At 41.5% G+C, this 18,269-nt stretch overlaps 2 protein-coding genes across 3 annotated transcripts in view; one reads left to right on the top strand and one right to left on the bottom strand.

Annotated features, from left to right (window-relative positions):
- The window catches only part of Ppp1r42 (protein phosphatase 1 regulatory subunit 42), a 39,002-nt gene extending 38,208 nt beyond the window's left edge, over positions 1–794 (bottom strand). For both annotated transcript variants that reach the window (XM_055603321.1, XM_055603322.1), the window contains exon 1: positions 657–794. In XM_055603321.1, coding sequence (XP_055459296.1) covers positions 657–785 — 129 coding nt within the window. In that variant the 5' untranslated portion in view covers positions 786–794. The remainder of the gene's footprint in view (positions 1–656) is intronic.
- Cspp1 (centrosome and spindle pole associated protein 1) overlaps positions 111–18,269 on the top strand; it is a 140,040-nt gene continuing 121,881 nt past the window's right edge. The window contains exon 1 of the mRNA XM_055603314.1: positions 111–125. The gene's annotated coding sequence lies outside the window, so the exon portion shown is untranslated. The remainder of the gene's footprint in view (positions 126–18,269) is intronic.

The following is an 18,269-nucleotide window of genomic DNA, read 5'->3' as shown; positions in this document are numbered from 1 at the left end:
TACTGCTGAATTTTTGAATCTTATATATATATTTTTTCTCCCCTGATATAGGTCTCACTGTATGGCTCCAGCTGGTTTTGAACTTGAAATCCTCCTTTCTCAGTGTCTGAGTGCTGGGGTCATTGGTAAGTGACTAACTTACTTCTTAACATTTTGATATTACAAAGGCATTCCAAGGCTCGCTGGGTGATGGTGGCTCATGCTTTTTAATCCTAGCACTCTGGCAGGCAGAGGCAAGCAGATCTCTCTGAGTTTGAGGCCAGCCTGCTCTACAGAGCGAGTTCTAGGACAGCCATGGCCACACAGAGAAATCCTGTCTCAAAAAGCCAGGGGGAAAACAAAGTACTCCAAGGCTCTGCAGTGCTACAAAAGCAGTAATTTTCCAAATCCTGTTTGCAGTGCAAATACAAGAGAACTCTAGAGAAACAGCAACATAGATCTAACAGATATTTATAAAACACAACATTGTATTTACAGAAACTTAATATGCTAAGTACCAAAAGAAGGAAATTAAAATAAAAGAGAAACATAATATAAAGGTTCTGGTAAAAATACAGTTAAGTTTAATCAAAATAAATTATTATACTGGCTATGCTCTCAGACCTATAAAGTTTATATTGCTAACTGTGCAAAAACAAATAATTTAAAGTTCTTACAATTGAATCTATATTTCTGCCTGAAAAATTTATGTGTGTTATTTTCTTCAGGCACTGTGCAGTAGTTTCTTCTTTTCTGGCTTTAAGATTGCTGTGTTTAGCAATTAAATCCAATGTCAGTCGAACCATGGTTTCTGTATAATTTAAACTCTCAGTGAAAGCTCCATTTTGACACCATGTCCAGAAGCAAGTTTAGGTATCGCTTCCAACTTTCTAAAAATTAAGAGGAACAAGGGAGTATTGTGATAAAGACACATTTAGGAAAGACTGAGTTATTTTAATGTTCTCATGCACAACTCTTTGGTCAGCGAGGCTGTTGGCATTTATGCCTTCTGGTATCTTCACATGTACAGTCAACTCTTTTCAGTAAAAAAAAAAAAAAACAAAAAAAACCATTTACAACCAAGGCCCACAATCCTAGCACTTGGGAGGCAGAGGCAGGTGGATCCATTGCATTCAAGACCAGCTAAGGCTACACAGTAAGACCCTGTCTCAAAACAAAATGTCTGTGCGTGTTTGGGTTGAGTGTTTCACCAGGCTGGACCTCCCCTAAGGCAGTTGACAGCTGCTGGTAAAGGGCTCATGAGGTCTCACTTCTCCCGAGGATCTAGAGGCAGTTAATGGAGGAGGGAGGCTCTTCCTCAGTAACCACTGCTGAGGTGCCCATGTTTTTTTCTGCTTAACCCTTCGTTTTGGAGAGCCATCTGGTTTACACAGCTCTACAGCTCTAGAGTATTGTCCTGTGGTTGATTTTTTTTCTGATGCTGGGTCTCTGGGTCTTTCTGTATTTTGCTTTTACACTGCTGCTGTTGTGGTTCTTGTCTGTGTTGTTTATGTTAGTACAAGGTTTAGTCTAGGAGTGGCCACTCCTGGACTGCACGTTTTAATGTCATTATATGCCTTAAATTGTTGTTCAGTGGGGCTTTGACGTGTACTGATGGTGGCAGTGTGCCCACGGGTACAGCTGTAGCTCTGATACGAGCAGTTTTTAAGTTGGGTTTTGATGTGCCTCTCTTGACATGCTAGAGAGAGTGAAGCATTTTCTTGTCTGCCTTTCAGAACTCTTATGTGCTAATTGCTGTTTCTGTATCATTTGTTTTTCTTACTGCGTTGTGATTTGACAGGGAAGTTTTAGAACTTGTGAGCATTCCTGCTAGATCATGACTCTTCTGTCACTCATTGATTGCATGTGTTATATCTTCCCCCTTGTCTTTGCTTTTTTCTTGTTTCACTTGCTTTTAACAGTGAAAACTTTTTTATTTTCGTCTTTTTTTTTGGCAGGGGGTAAGGTAAGGGTCTTTCGAGACAGGGTTTCTCTGTGTAGCCTTGGCTATCCCGCACTCCCTCTGCACACCAGGCTGGCCTCGAACTCACAGCGATCCTTCCTTAGCATCCAGAGCGCTGAGATAAAAGGTGAGCATTTCTGCCACCAAGAATAGCTTTTTTTCTGAAAACAGTCAAATGTATTCTTTCCTTTCTGGCTTATGTTTTATGCTTTTTGTGACCTAGCAGTTCCTTTCCTACTCCATTTTTAAAACACTAACCTAGTACTTTGCTAAATGAATTTTGTTTGTTATCTGGAATGCTTAACATGTATGAGTTGAGAGAGGCTTGAATGTGTATTTTTCCTTGTGGGAATGAGTTACCCAGTACACTATGTAAAACTATTTTCTCTTCCCTTCATTTATACCTCTTTTGTCAAGGCAACACTGTTCATAAGTTCAGACCACTAACATTTCTTCACTTAAAAATTTTATTTATTTATTTATTTATTTATTTTGATTTTTGAGACAGGGTTTCTCTGTGTAGCTCTGGCTGTCCTGAACTCACTTTGTAGACCAGGCTGGCCTCAAATTCACATCGATCCATCTGCATCTACCTCCCTGAGTGCTGGGATTAAACCACCACGCCTGGATGATTGTCCTATCCTTGATGGTAAGAATAATTCTTTCTCCTCTTGAATAGGAAAGGGATTTTCACAAGGGAAAACAGTCGGGCAGGCCACTGGTCTTGCCCCTGCTGTGATTTCAAGTGTCTTACTTAAAATCATCAGTGTGCCAGAGAGCATATTTGAATAGCATATTCTTAATTTTCACCACAAATGAACTCTGTGTCTAAAAGCTGGTGCCTCTGAAAATTAATCAGATTTGAAAAGAAAGGAGGCAGCTGAGCTGGTGGCACACTTAGAATACCAGGATTTAGGAGGTAGAAGGAAGTTCAGGGGCAGCTTTGGCTACAAGGGAGTGTTAGGGTAGCCTGGGCTACATGAGACTATTTGGAAAAGAGGAAGCAAACTTAACACGTTTTTAAACCAACAATGAGTGCCAATGAGTGTACTTGATAATCTACAGAAAAAATTTCCAGGGGCTTGAATATGGAAAAGGAGAGACTCACACCAACCCACAACATAAAATATTAAATAATAAACTGCTTGGAGCAGTTTATTAAAATTGTTTTGCCAAAACACCATTCATTTTATTATGACAGCACCAACTCAGACTTGACTGTTATTGTAGTCTCATTGTTTTGGGGAAATAATAAGCCTCAGGGGCTTAAACTGCACTTAGTAGTTGAATTTGTACACATTTTAGAACATCATAAAAAAAAACAAAAAAACAATAAGGTCAACACTTGTGGGGGTGTCCTTGGTTTTCTCTGAAAAGAAATAGTTTCCCCATTAAAATCCCCCACTAGGTACCTATTATTTCGGCCCAGTTGCTGGAAGGCATCTTCCTAGAAGCCTACGGGATCGCTTAGGGCTGCTTCAGGGCACTTTGAGAACCCATCTTGGATCCTCCGCCTCAGTACCAGGCTTCTGCAGACCGTGTAGGACCGACAGTTTCGGAATTTACGTTCCCTCTTAGGGAACCGCTGAGGTCAGTGGCCTTCAGATTCTCTAAATGGGGTTTCAGCCCTCAAAACTTTTTAAAGCTCCCTCGCCCCCTTCACCCTGCCTCGAGCCTTGCCTGCTGGTCCAAATGAGCCTCCCAGATTGGGTCTAGGATTCTAGATGTTTAGGAACAGGGTCCAGGGACCTGCATTTTAACCAGTATTAAAAGTCTGCGTGGAGGAATGTTCCTGGCTAGGGTTTCTGCGGGCGTCTCACCGCTGCCGGATCCACTCCTGTCGTCTGTAACTGGTTGGGTCAGTGTCCGAATGAACCGACGGTTGCCAGGCGACCGAATGCTACAAAGGGAAGCTAGGGAAGTCTCGCGATGTCCGGGAAGCAGGCCGGGGTGGGTCTGTAGATCGCAAGTTTGGCTATTTGTGACAGAAGAGTTGACGTGGTGCGCTGGTGGTCCCGAGAAAAGGCCAGTTAGCTTGGACAGAACAAGATTTGCAGGCCATAATTTCCCTCCCTCTTCATCATCTTTCATTATTTTAGTGTCCAGTAACCACACCTGCCCCAGTATAGACCGAAAAAGGAATTGTCTAAAGGTTCAGCCAGTACTCCTTTCTAGAATAAAAACTAAATGTAGGGAGATATTCCAGGCCATTTGCCATGACTCTTCTCACGGCGCCTGCTCGCCGTGATCAGGTCTGGATCCTCGGCTATGCTGCACGTGTTTTCTGTTTTGTTTTGGTCTTTTCAGACTGGGGTTGAGCGTGTGTGTGTGTGTCCCCTGAAACTGTAGACCAGGCTGTCCTCAAACTCAGAGATCTAACTACCTCTGCCTCCAAAATGCTGTGACTAAAGGCGATGCCAACACTCCCCGACTTCCCTCTTACATTCTTATTGCCCCTTTATCTCAGTGTAGATGAGCGCAAACTTTGAGAAAGCCTTAATATTGTATCTTGTTAGTTTTTATTTTCCTCAACAACTAGTATGAGGTTCTGTAGCTTAAAAAGGATCTGCCTGTGTCACTCATATCTACAAAACAAACACAAACAAAACAGCTGAGGACAAACATTCTTTTACCTCAGCATTGTCAGTGGGTAGGAAAGTGCTGTGTGTACTAATACCCACTTGATAAATGTTTGTAAAATGAACACGTAATGAAAGACAAGCAGGCTATACCGAGTGCAGCAGTATATAGAACGTACTCTTGGGACCCTGACTTCAAAGCCGGTTCTCCTCCCATCACCTATCATGACCCTTACCATAGAGTTGCTTAGGAAGAGGTGGGTGGGGCGGAGGGACCCTGACTTCATTCTCCATGTTGTTGTTTTAGTCAAGTCCATTTTCTGAGGAAGTCTTGGCCCAGTTCAGTTGAAAACAAGTGGAAATGCATGAGCTCGAGACACATCTTTAAGCAATATTTTTGCCTTTACTTATTTTGTGTGTACATAAACACATGGAGGTCAGAAGACAACCTAAGGAAGTCGGTTCTTTCCACCATGTAGGTCTGAGGGCTCAAACTCTCAGGTCATCAGGCTTGGTGGCAAGCATCTGCATCCACCGAGTCATTTAGCAGAGGGCGTTTAGGATGAAGAGGAGAGACAAGTCGGGGATAAGCCCTACATGTTAGGATGAAGATGGAGTGCGGGAGAGAGAGGTGACAAGGAATGTGAGGGGAACTGGGAAGGTCTGGTTTGTACCCTCTGAGATGAGACAGCTTTTAGTAAAATACCCTATATAGAAACTCATTGTTAAGCTGGGTGAGGGGGCACACACCTTAAACCTAGCACTGGGGAAGCAGAGGCAATGGGATCTTTGTGAGTTCAAAGTGCCAGCCTGGTCTACAAAGCGAGTTCCAGGGCAGTCAGGGCTGTTACACAGAGAAAAAATATATTAAAAAAAAAAAAACATGAAAAAACAAACAGCCAGGGGCTGGAGAGAAGGCTCGGAGGTTAAGAACACTCGCTGTTCTTCCAAAGGGTCTGAGTTCAAGTCCCATCTATAGTGAGATGTGTGCCCTCTTCTGGCCTGCAGGCTCATATGTAGGCAGTATACTGTATAAATAACAAATCTAAAAAAATAAAAAATAAAAACAAAAAACCCAAAACAGCCATGTGGTGGTGGTGCATGCCTTTAATCCCAGCACTTGGGAGACAGAGACAGGCAGATCTCTGTGAGTTCTAGGCCAATCTGGTCTACAGAGTGATTTACAGGACAGTCAGGGCTTCACAGAGAAACCCTCTCTCAGAAAGCCAAAAAACAAAACCAAAAAAGATAAAATTTTATTTTGAAACTTTATTTGGATCCTCTTCATGAGGTTGAAAATCACTGTGTGTGTTTAAGATGAATTACTAATTAATATGAGTGTGTTTATGTATGTACATGTTCACGTGGGTATGAATGGATGTGTGTGTGCGTGTGTTTGTGTGTGTGTGTGTGTGCCTGAAAAAGCCAGAAAAGGGCATCTGATCCCCTTGAGCAGCAGTTACAGCAGGCTCTGAACACCCTAAGGTAAGGATTGGAACTCGGGCCCTCTGGAAGAGCAGGACATATTCTTTTTTTAATGTTTATTTGTCATTTATTTTTATGTATATGAGTGCTCTATCTATATGTACATCTCCATGTCAGAATTGGGCATCAGATCTCATTATAGATGGTTGTGAGCCACCATGTGGTTGCTGGGAAGTGAACTCGGGACCTCTGGAAGAATGGACAGTGCTCTTAAGCTCTAAGCCATCGCTCCAGCCCATAGAACATGCTCTTAATTGCTTAGCTCCCTCTGCAGTCCTCTGCATCTTGTTTTGAGACAGGCTCTCTCACTGAATCTGGAGGTCACCCCTGGGCTAGGCGGTCTGGTCAGTAAGCAGGGATCTGCATGACCGGGGGTTAGAGATGTGCAGGGCAACAGCCTGCTTTTTATGGGGGTGTTGAGGATCTGACCCCAGGCCCTCATGTTTGCCCACCAGCACTTAACCAGGTCATCTCTCCAAAACTACTAACTAGTTTTTATAATGCACTTAGCGTAAGAGACCACCTTCTCTTGTAAAGATGTGAAATATAGCTCCTGCCTAGTGGCACACTGTGAAACAATCTGCACATTTTCCAGTGAGGAGGAAATTTGGCAGGCTACAAGAAATTCTTGTCTTAAGTATCCCGTGTGAAAGTCAAGCACAAAATACTCCCCATCTACACTTGACAGGTGTTGGGGGAATTTGTATTTGCAAAAAGTCTTGAGGATCATTTTTGAAGCGTGATGCTAAACATCACACTTCAAAAAGCCTCAACTTGCGTTTCCAGTAACCCTAGTCAGAAACAGGCCTTGTCTTCCATAGGCTGGCTGGTCTACCTTTGTCAGGCAACATTTCCTGAGTTCATACCACACAGAACTGCAGGAAGCGCTAAGTTGAACTTTGATGATTAAGTTATGTTCAGCAGGAAACCAAGAAGTTAAAAGGCCCAGAGAGGTCCCTCATTAACACATAGGAAAATGCATATTTGTTAGGCTTACTTCTTTCTTTTGTTTTCATTGGGCAGGCACCTAACAATAGCCGCAGTATCCATGGCATCCATGGTACACCCACCCTCAAGTGTACCATGGTGAGTTGAGCTGGCCAACCAAGTGCATGTCATCCCCATGAGTATGTCATAAGAGACTGCGGCTTCTGTTTTGGTAGCTGATTCCTCTCCCAGCGTCTGTGATAAAGCAAGCCGTAATTTAGAAAAACCGCTTGACAGGGAAGAACCTGAGGAAAGACTCCAGCCTGTAGCTAGTGAAAACTTAATACATTTGGTTCAATGAGAAAACAACAACAACAAAACAATAATGATCCCTGTTTGAGCTATAAAGTTAATTCTTTCCAAGTTGAAGCTCACCTCTGACAAACACTTGATTATAGTCTTGTGAGAAACCCTAAAGCCAAGGACAACCGACATTTCTTTCTTTCCTTTCTTTTCTTTTCTTTTTTCTTTCTTTCTTTCTTTCTTTCTTTCTTTCTTTCTTTCTTTCTTTCTTTCTTTCTCTTTCTTTCTCTCTCTCTTTCTTTCTCTCTCTCTTTTTCTTTCTTTCTTTTTCTCTCTCTTAAAAAAAGATTTATGTATTTTGTGCATAAGTGCTTTATCTGCATGTACACCTGCATGCCAGAAGAGGGCACCAGATCACATTATAGATGGTTGTGAGCCACCATGTGGTTGCTGGGAATCAAACTCAGGACCCCTGGAAAAACAGTCAGTGCTCTTAACCTCTAAGCCATCTTTCTAGCCCCTAGGACCAACATTCTTTTCTTTTCTTTTCTTTTCTTTTCTTTTCTTTTCTTTTCTTTTCTTTTCTTTTCTTTTCTTTTCTTTTCTTTTCTTTTCTTTTCTTTTCTTTTCTTTTCCTTTCCTTTCCTTTCCTTTCCTTTCCTTTCCTTTTCCTTTTCCTTTTCCTTTTCCTTTTCCTTTTCCTTTCCTTTCCTTTCCTCCCTCCCTCCCTCCCTCCCTCTCTCCCTCCTTTCTTTCTTTCTTTCTTTCTTTCTTTCTTTCTTTCTTTCTCTCTCTTTCTTTTTTTTTTTTAAGTGTTTTTCTTTTATTTACTCCCAAAGTTATTTCTGTCCCTGTATCAAGGAAGTAACCCAGGGGAAATAATTTTAAAAAAGAAAAGCAAGATGAATCTGCAGTGCTTCCATAAGAAAGGGAGAGTGGTTGTGCATTTCCACACTGAAGAGGTTTGTAGCTGACAACCCACAGAAAAATCTTAGGTTTATTCATTGTGTGATTCCTCTTCACTATTATAAACCTTGCATACATCTCCAAGTGTATGTTGACTGTTTTTTCTTTTAATTTTAATTTTTTTTCTTTGCAATTTATTCATTATATATCCCGATTGAAGCCCCCTCCTTCAATTATCCCCACTCCCACTCTCCCTCTGTCTTTCCCCTGTTCCCCTCCCCTAGTCCACTGAAAGGGGGAGTTCTCCACTATTGCCATCTGCCCATAGCTTGTTAAATCTCATCAGGACTGCTTGGATCCTTTTTCTTGGTGACCTGGCAAGGCTGCATCATCAGGAGTGAGTGATCAGAGAGCAGTAAACTGAGTTCATGATAGAGGCAGCCCCTGCTCCTCTTCACTCAGAGATCCACATGGAGACTGAGCTGCCAAAATGGCCACATCGGAGCAGGAGGTCTAGGTCCTCTCCAAGCATGGTCCTCCTTTGGTGCATCAGGCTCTGCAGGCACCCCAGGTTCAGATCTTTTAGTTTTGCTGGTCTCCTTGTGGGGCTCCTGTCCCCTCCATGTCCCTCTATTCTCACCTCTTTCTCACTCCATAAGACTCCCTGAGCTCTGCCCTAAGATTGGCGTGAGTCTCAGCATCTGCTTCAATCCCCTGTTGGGTAGAATCTTTCAGAGGACTCTATAGCACACTCCCATCCTGTTTTCTCTCTTCTACCGCTTCTGGTGTCTATCCTGTTTGCTATTCTGAATGAGATTTAAGCATCCTCCCTGGGGTCCTCCTTGTTGTTTAGCTTCTTTAGGTCTGTAGACAGTGATTCTATATTATGGCTAATATCCGCTTATAAGTGAGTATATACCATGCCTGTAGGACCAACATTTCTGGTTCATGAACTCTTACAGTGAAAAAAAAGGGTTGATTTAAACCAGTAGGTTTTGAGGTGATTTGGAAATAATGGAAAATGCTTTTAGTGAGAGAAAGTGTAATCAGAGGGTTGGGTTTTGAGTCTCGCTTTATAGGGCATTGTGAATGCATGTTTAGAGAAGAGATACACAACTGACTACAGGAGGCAGTAGGCGTAGAACAAACGATTTCCCAATGAACTACTTGTAGAAGCTGGAAGCTACAGAATTCCTTCTGGTTATGGAGGATACAGTTTCTATTTTTGATTTCTGTAACCCAGAGGTGATCATGTATTCTGCAGAGAGCCTCTGCAGAAGCCAAGTGCCTTTTTTGTTGTTGTTTATTTTTTGTTTTTGGCATCATGTACAAGGCATGGGCCCCAGTAACAATTAATTTATAAAGAACTTGACTTTGTAAATGCTTTATAGCTGGTGTCATTATTATATAATACAATCTACAAACAACGAGTGCATAGGTCAGTATATAAAATAACCCACAGTATTTTTTTTTTTTTTTTTTTTTTACTGTGTTTCAGACCTATGCATGCATCCAATTGGCTTCTAAACTCTCAACTCACCTGGGTATGCATGTCATAGAGGCATTGGCAACCCAGCTTCTCAAAAATGGCATTCTTCCTCCCTACAGGAATGTGTTATGCTTCCTCAAGTCCCTGTGTTGCCCACAGTCACCCTGTTACGTAGCCAAGCAGTGCCTGGCAACTTTCCACTATGCCCACCATTTAGTGCCTCCATGGGATTCAGCCACCAAATCATACGTGCTTCCCCTCAGTATGACTTGTTGTGTTCTGCTTCCCCTCCCCCACCCCCAAGACAGGTCTCTCTGGAGACTTGGCTGTGCTGGAATTTACTTTATAGACCAGCCTGGCCTTGAACCCATGGAGATCCTCCTGCCTCTGCCTCCTAAGTGCTGGGCTTAAAGGCATGCACCACCATGACCTGCTTTCTGAAGTTTTTTTTGTTTTTGTTTTTGTTTTTTAATGTTTAATATACTAGATTCTTTTCTAGGCTGGTTCCCTCTCACCTTGAGTCAAGCAATAAAAAACATTTATTTAATAGCAGGAGATGTAGCTGTAATAAAGGATCTTACTCAAAATCAGTGTCATCAATAAAAGATACATTTGTGGGTTTTATAGGAAAGACTTAGCAAAGAAAAGGTTTAGGTTTATCAAATAAGAGTAACGTTAGGTCAAATTTCAGAGCAAACTTTCGCTTTTCTTTTAAGAACTGAGAAGAGAAAGCCTTTTGCACCAGAAATGAGAATCTTTGCCTTTCAGTAGAGATGCAGAGCATTGCTTGAGTTTCTCAAGCCAATAATAAGTTCAGCAAAAGTTTAATTACTTACTGATGGATGGACGCTAAGCCTGAAACTTAGCAATGTAATGTGCTTTATCCTCCCTCTTCATAAAATAATTGCTTGAGGTAAAAATATGTATGTGTGCACTGCTATTTTATTGCTTTGTTTCTGTCTTTTTTTTTTTTCTTTTTTTGGTCTGTTTTCTTGAAAAGAGTTAGATTGTGTCACGCTCGATTTTGAAAAATCACTGGTGTTTTTGTATTAGTGTGAAGCCTTTTGCATATTTAATAGGTACCTTTTACCGAAAAATAATTTTACTCCTATAAAGTTTTGGGAGAAGACATCATTTTATAATGGTTTTACAGTGTGACAAAAGTCACATTTCCACAAAAGGGACACATGTACTTACTTTCATCCTAAAAACACTTTAAATTTTTGATGTTTCTTTAAAGTGATTGAAAATGTCTAGTAAATTTGGCTTTTCTTTTCTTTTGAGGGTAAGGAAGTTTTGAGACAGGTTTCTCTGTGTAGCTATCCTAGACTTACTTTTTAGATCAGGCTGGCCTCAAACTCACAGAGATCTACCTGCCTCTGCTTCCCTGAGTGCTGGGGTTACAGGTGTGCGCCACCACCTGAATTTGGTTTTTCAGTGAAGAAATATTTGTCAAGTGCCTGTTCTGTGAGTACTATTCAGAGGCCACAAGAGTGGATTAGTTGAATCCTTCCCTCCATGGAGATGACATTGCATTGTTTGACAGAGAACTAGTCCCGAAAGCTGTGACCAGGACAGTTTTAGATTGAGTCAAATCCTGTGCACATGTGGGAGGCAGAAGGGCGCATTGAGCGTGTTACTGGAGCAGTATCGGGGAGCAAGGAGGCCCTTAAGAGTCAAAGGGAGGGCAGGGGCGGTAAGGTGCAGGATGATGCAGTACAGTGGTGCATATGTGTGACAGACTTCTTTAAATGCCAAGTGAGAATTGGTAATGATGAAAAGGAAGGAGCCAGGCATCTGAGCAAAGACCCAAAGAAACAGGGAGTTAAGCCTGTGGAGCCCTTGAAGAATACTCTGGGCCTCAGGAGCAGCCAGCATGAGGGGAGGAGGGAAGGACAGAACTGTGGGAACAGAACGAGTGAAAACAGGAACCAAATCTTGAGGGCCCTTCCGCCATGATGAGAAATCTGAATTTTATTTATTTATTTGGTATTGGGATAAACCTAGGGCCTTGCACGCATTAGGCAAGTGTTCTACCACTGAGTGATATCGTGAACTCTTTACATTTTTAAAGAAAATCTTGAGTCAGGATTGAGAATTTGAGGCTAGCCTTTTGGGTACCTGGGCTTAAGCTGTGGTCCAGGCCCAGATAGAAAGTCAGTTTTGGTGAATAGCAGCTTTTACTTCATAAAGGAGAAGATAAGTTCCCCTTTGTTAAGAGGAAAAACAAAATTGTATTTAAGGAGAGAGAGAGAAAGAGGAGAAGAAGAGAGAGATTGCAACTTTATTGTAAGTTGAAATTCAGAGTCCTGATGTAAGTTAATGATTTTTACAGTGTAGTATTTATGAGATGAATATTTACTGATGATGTCCTCAGCAATTGGATGACACCCCTGAGAATTAAAAAATGTCATTTTAACTTTTATTCTAAATCCTTATATTCAGTACAGTCTTTCTCTTTCATGAAATAGGCTAGACCCACATTAGATTTCAAAGAGTTAATGTTCACAGTGTTGATGAATTTCTGTGTGAATAGTTTTTAGCTCCTTAGTTTTTACTTCTGTGGTGTCTAATATTTTCTTTTAATTTTTTTATTTTTATTTTTTTTATTTATTACATATACAGTGTTCTTCCTGCACACCACCAGAGGGCAGCAGATATCATTATACATGGTTATGAGCCACCATGTGGTTGCTGGGAATTGAACTCAGGACCTCTGGAAGAGCAGACAGTGCTCTTAACCTCTGAGCCATCTCTCCAGCCCCTTCTTTTAATTTTTTATTGATTTTGTGGGAACCTCACATCATGCTTACTTCCCGGTCTTCACATATCTGCCCCCTCTTCCCTCATGACCTCCGTCCTCCCCGTCCCCACAAAAAAAGTCAATTTTGTGCTGTCCATATGTTCACTGGAGCATGGTTGAATTCCTAGTGGCCAGGACCCCTATGGGAGGACGAGTCTTTCTCTGCCTGCATCTTCACCACCTCTACCACAGTGCTGTGGGCTGGTGAGGGATAGGGCCAGCTCTCCCGAGCCCAGAGACATTAATGGGTTTTCAGGCAGGAGCTGCAAGCATGAGCATCTGCATGGGCTCTGATGCTAACATGGGCACCCAGACAGAAACATGGCCGTCAGCCATATCAGGACCTCAAGCAGCTACACCGACTATGAGCTCCACCGTGGTCTCCGGTGGTTGTTACACATGCCACCCACATGCACATGGCTCCTTAGGCAGCAAAGCCTGAGTCCATCATCAAATGCATCATGGATGTCAGGCTTCATCGTGGCCTGGGGCAGAAGCATGGACCACAGACACAGTATGTCCTTTGATGGTATCAACAACCATAGTGGTCCTTTGAGGAGGTCCATGCTTCTAGAAAGTGAATCTTTCCTCATCTCAGGCCTCCATCATTGCCAGGTTCAGGGGGATCCTGTCACCAGTTTGGGGCTGAGTCTGTGTCTGTATGCGCTCCAGGCTGCTGTACACCATCCTGCCGACCCTACTGGGCAAGGACAGCATGTAGACCTCAGTCTGTCCCTCGTCTGTCACCACCATCATGTCTCCAATTCCACCACTCTCCCTAGAGCACTCACAGCTCCGTTTTTAAGTTTTCCCACGTCTCCATCACATATTTGTTGATGGTAGTAGCACTTGGGTGTCTTCTGCCTGCCTGGGGCCACTGTCTAGTTTTTTTTTTTTTTTTTTTTTTTTTAATATAGGGCTTCAGGTACCCCATACTGACCACAAATTCCCCATGTAGTTAAGGATGGCCTTAAACTTCTGATCCTCTTGTCAGCCACACTGGGATTATATCAAGTTGGGGAAGCTTTGTGTGTACCCTATCAACTGGGCTACATACCCTGCCATTTTTGTTGTTGTTGTATTTTCTTCCCCCACTGTGTGTGTGTGTGTGTGTGTGTGTGTGTGCGCGCCTCATTCATTATGTAGTCAAGCTGGTTTTGAACTCTTAATCCTCCTGCCTCCATCTCTTTAGTGTTGGGATTGTAGGCATGTGCTGCATTACTTGGCTTACCTTGAAAATTAAGGTTATTTAGCTTGAAAATATTTCCACTAAAAAGTGGTTCTTGGAGGGGTTGAAGAGATGGCCCAGAAATTAAACACACTCGCCGCTGTTGCAGAGGACATGGGTTTGTTTCCAGCATCGGAAGGTGGCTCAAAACTGTAACTCCAGGTTCAAGGGATCTGATGTTATCTTCTGGCCTCTGTGGGTGCCTGACACACATGTTACACATATGCAGATAAACACGCAGACACATATCATAAAAGTATTTTTAAACAAGTAGTGTTCACTGTAGTTCCAACATCATTTGATCAAATTAACATCCCTGAAGCTACAAAACATTCTAGATACTTGTAGTTACATTAGACTGTGTGTCCTCAAACATAGTAATCACAAAGTAATTAATTTTATAGTCAGTGTTATAAGTCCAGACACCTAATTACCTCAGTTGTGCTAAAAAGTCATGTAAGAAGTGATAGGTGAATTTCATAAGGGGTGAAGTAAAAATAAAGATAACATACATATCTGTTTAAAGGATACATTTAGCATCTTACTACAAATAACGAATTGAGCGGAACATGAGCAGGTGTTAAGAAGTTGCAAGTCAGGGCTGGAGAGATGGCTCAGTGGTTAAGAGTACTGTCTGCTCTTCCAAATGGGTTCAGTTCCCAGCACCCACATGGCAGCTCACAACTGTCTGTAACTCCACTTCAAAGAGATCCAGCACCTTACATACAAAACGCATGTAAAATAAAATCAAATAAATTAAAAAGTAGCAGCAAGTCAAAAGGGCAAAAGTGAGCCAGAAATTAAACATTTACTTGGAGACGATTTTATGTCAACTACTTAATAAATAGGTACACTATCAATGACAAACATATTCGGAGTTTCATGATATTTGTAATCCTCCAAAATCCAACATAAAGGTCAACTACAGCTCTCTTCTAGACAATATGCTTCTTCATGTACATGCCTTTTAGATTTTGAAAGTACAACTGTAGTTCATCAAACTATGCCCCAAGGCACAATACCATTTATTCAGTCATTAGAAAGTATAGCATAATTGCTTAGTGTAATCCAAAGAAAATATGAGTGCAGACATCAGGGACTCTCCGATTTGTTAGACAGTTGTTCCACAGTTTTTGGCACCAGGATAGTCCTCATGTTGAAAAAGCAATAAATCACTGGTGTTAGTTATCAGGCTATGATTTTAACTGTTTCCTCCCAAATTTGAGCTGAATGACAGGGTTCCTCATTTTATTTACTTATTTATATTTATTTTGCTCTTTCGGGACAGGGCTTCACTATTTAGCTTTGGCTATCCTGGAACTTGTTCTGTAGACTTGTCCTGGGGCTCAGAGATCCACCAGCCTCTGCTTCCTGAGTGCTGGGATTAAAGGTGTGTGCCTCCACTATCCGGCTCTATAAAAAAAAAAATCTGATTTTTGTGATCTAAGTTTTAATATGCCACTCTGGTAAAAGTTGGCCCAAATTTCATATTTGTTTTCTAAAATAAGAGTCTAAGTTTCTGTTCAAAAAGGTGAATGTTGTTCACACTTGTTAATATTTTGATAAAGGTGTAGTACCTTTAGGGACTTCTAGAATGATTTGCTCAGAGGTTACTTGGAGTCTTTAAACTAGTACTGTGGTCCAGAAGAAGGTATAACTATTTGTTGTTGGAAATTACTGAAAATAGGCCAAAATGAGAGAATACCAAACTGGATTTCTAATTCCCAAACTATTATTTTGTAAGTGTAATGACATAGATATACTAATCATTAATCAGGGAATGACAATTTCTTCATCGTAACTTGAATGATTATCTGTCTTATATCCAGAGCCATCATTCTGCGTAGCAAATATTCCTGTCTTCAAAATCAAAACAAACAACCATCTTTCTCACCAATACACGTCTTAGGTTATAATGTAAATATTCCAGAAACACAGAAGAGACCTTGCGACCTCAGCAGCTCGTGTTCAGTTAAGTTTATTATTTATTCATTATGAGTTCATGGACACAGTGCAGACTTAGGGATATAAGCGAACCGTTCTCTGAATGCTTGGCTCGCGCGCCTGTGCCTCGTCACTCACAGAGCTATTCTGGAAACTCTGAGCCCCCAACATGCAGCCCTCCAACTTCCAAACAGTTCCTCTGATTCATGTAAAGTTACTCATGTACTTTGTTTATTTTTAAGTGGCTGTTCCACCGGGCAGTTTGTTATTCTGTTGTGCCATACAGTAATTTTCTTGGGAGTTCTGAAGACCAGGTAGCCACACTAATCTTTGCCAGCAGTGGTCAGCTCTCTCAGAAGCATCGAGGGCTGTTTGGTCACAGGGCTTCTTTTTTGACTCCAGAAACAATGGGGCACACAAACCTTCTTTGTTACTGGCTGGTTTGTTCCTGTGGATGTTATTCGTTTTGTCAGCTTGTGTGGTGTGCTGTTGCTAACATGAAATATGAATATCCAAGTAGAGTGTCACATGAAAATAGTTCCAAGTGCCTGAACTTTTTGTGTGTGTTTTAAAAAAATTATCTGTCTGTCTATCTATCTATCTATCTATCTATCTATCTATCTATCTATCTATCTATCATCTATCTACTAAACTATTAGCTACACATGCACACACACATAAGCCACATGTGTGCATGTATATTTGTTCTCCTTTTGGAAGTTGGACCTTGAACCTTTAAAACAAGCTGGGAACTTGGAACAGCCCTGACTCAGATCTCGCTGGGTTTCTGCTGGCTGCAGCCCCCACTCCCTATCCACTGACTTTTCTTCCCAGGCCTGCTCCTGTTCTGCTCTGGCTCATTTTACTACTTGGACATCGGGATTAAATTTTTGTGAAGACTGACATTTCCTGTATATTATCACTAAAGAGTTAGAGAAATTATCTCTGAAAACTGTGACACTGTACAAGAACCAGACTCCACTTAGGAAAAATGGCTCTTTCAGCTCCTGAATAGTTCATGGCTGTAAGACAATACTTTGCAGGAAACAGCAAAAACTCCCATCTCGTGGCTTAGTTTATGAACAATGCTTGCAAACTGAGTCTGGATTTCTAAAAGCAGTTATAAATTGGAACACTCATATAAGAAATGTAATCATGACAACACATTAAAACCTACAGATAAGAAAAAATAAGACCTGACGCAGGTCTGAGTTTTCAAATAGCGTGGGCTACGTAGCAAGAGCCTGTCTCAAAAAACAAAGACAAATACCAAACAAACAAAACGAAGCTCATCCCACAAATAGTAAACAGAAAGCCTTAGAGATAGGCTTCCAAACATGGCTGACTGAGGGGACATTGTGGCTTCCACTGTGAACATTTGTGCAGTTTTGGTTACTGACCCCTCCCAGGCTTAGGAGTCACCTGTTGTATATAGTTCCAGGTATGGTGTCATGACCCAGGCTATGCCAATCAGAGTGCGGTCTGCAACTTACTTTGACCCTGAGGAATGGCTCCCCCGCTAAGCGGTACCATACATAGGTAGCCAGTTTCGGGGAAATGAATTTGAGGTTTAGATCAACATGTGGAGGACAGAACCCTGCCAGGAAGTCTAATGAAACACTGTCTAAGCCAAAGGATTTGGTGAAGCAAATACAATTTTTTTTTATTTAAACAAATCATTTCTGTTTTCTTTTTGTTACTAGCCAAGGTAGAGTTATTACTATACTGAGACTTCTTAAAAAAAGAAAAACAATCCAGTAAAGTCGTTACCGGAAAGCTTCCTTTTCTTGGTACTGTTTCAGCATAGACATTTTCTATCTTATGCTAGCCTCATTGACTAGGTTACCAATGTGAAGCTAAATGTCAAAATTGTGCTTAAGTAAATGGTTTGAAAAAGTACCTCATTAAGCCAGAAGTGGTAGTGCAAGCCTTTACTCCCAGCACTCGGAGGCAGAGGCAGGTGGCGCTCTGAGAAGTCAAGGCCAGTCTGCTCTACCAATGGAGTCCAGGACAGCCAGAGATACCCTGTCTCGAAAAACCAAAATAAAAATAAGTTACTTTTTAGTATATACTGTATACTGAAGGAGTATATAACACACATTGACCATGCTCACTCCTTATTGTCTTCTATCTTCTTCCCCTTTCCAAATAGTCCCACTTAACTTCAATGGCACAGTTCATGTCTATATCTAGTTAGTTATTCATACATGTAACTATATGCACACAAGAGGAACCTTGTGATAGCTATCTTTGAGTCATGGCAACCTCAACACTTGCTCTCTTCTATCAAAATGTTGAAAGAAAATTTTATGTTACGTTTATTAGTGTGTGCATGTCCACATGTCAAGGCGTGCTGTGCACTCTCATGGGCACTGGGCCTAGGTAAGAAGGCATTGCTCAGGAATGGGTTCTCTCCATTCACGTGTGGTCCTGCTGCTCAAACTCAGGTCAGAAAGCTTGACAGCAGACTTCTTTTGTTGATGAGTCATCTAACTGGATCATGTGTTAAAATCTTAACTATTCAATCACATCTGAGAGACCTCAACCAGCTTTTCTTAGTAGGATGACTCAACATGGTACCCATGTGGCTGAAATTGTGTTACTAAATATAAATTTTGCTGTATATAAAACCTTTAATGACATAAAAATGGAGGGTAGAAATG

The sequence above is a fragment of the Psammomys obesus genome, unplaced genomic scaffold (genome assembly GCF_907164565.1).
Source record: "Psammomys obesus unplaced genomic scaffold, mPsaObe1.curated_primary_1811, whole genome shotgun sequence".
Lineage (NCBI taxonomy): Eukaryota > Metazoa > Chordata > Mammalia > Rodentia > Muridae > Psammomys > Psammomys obesus.
The sequence above is the reverse complement of the archived record's forward strand: the minus strand, read 5'-3'. Positions and strand labels throughout refer to the sequence as shown.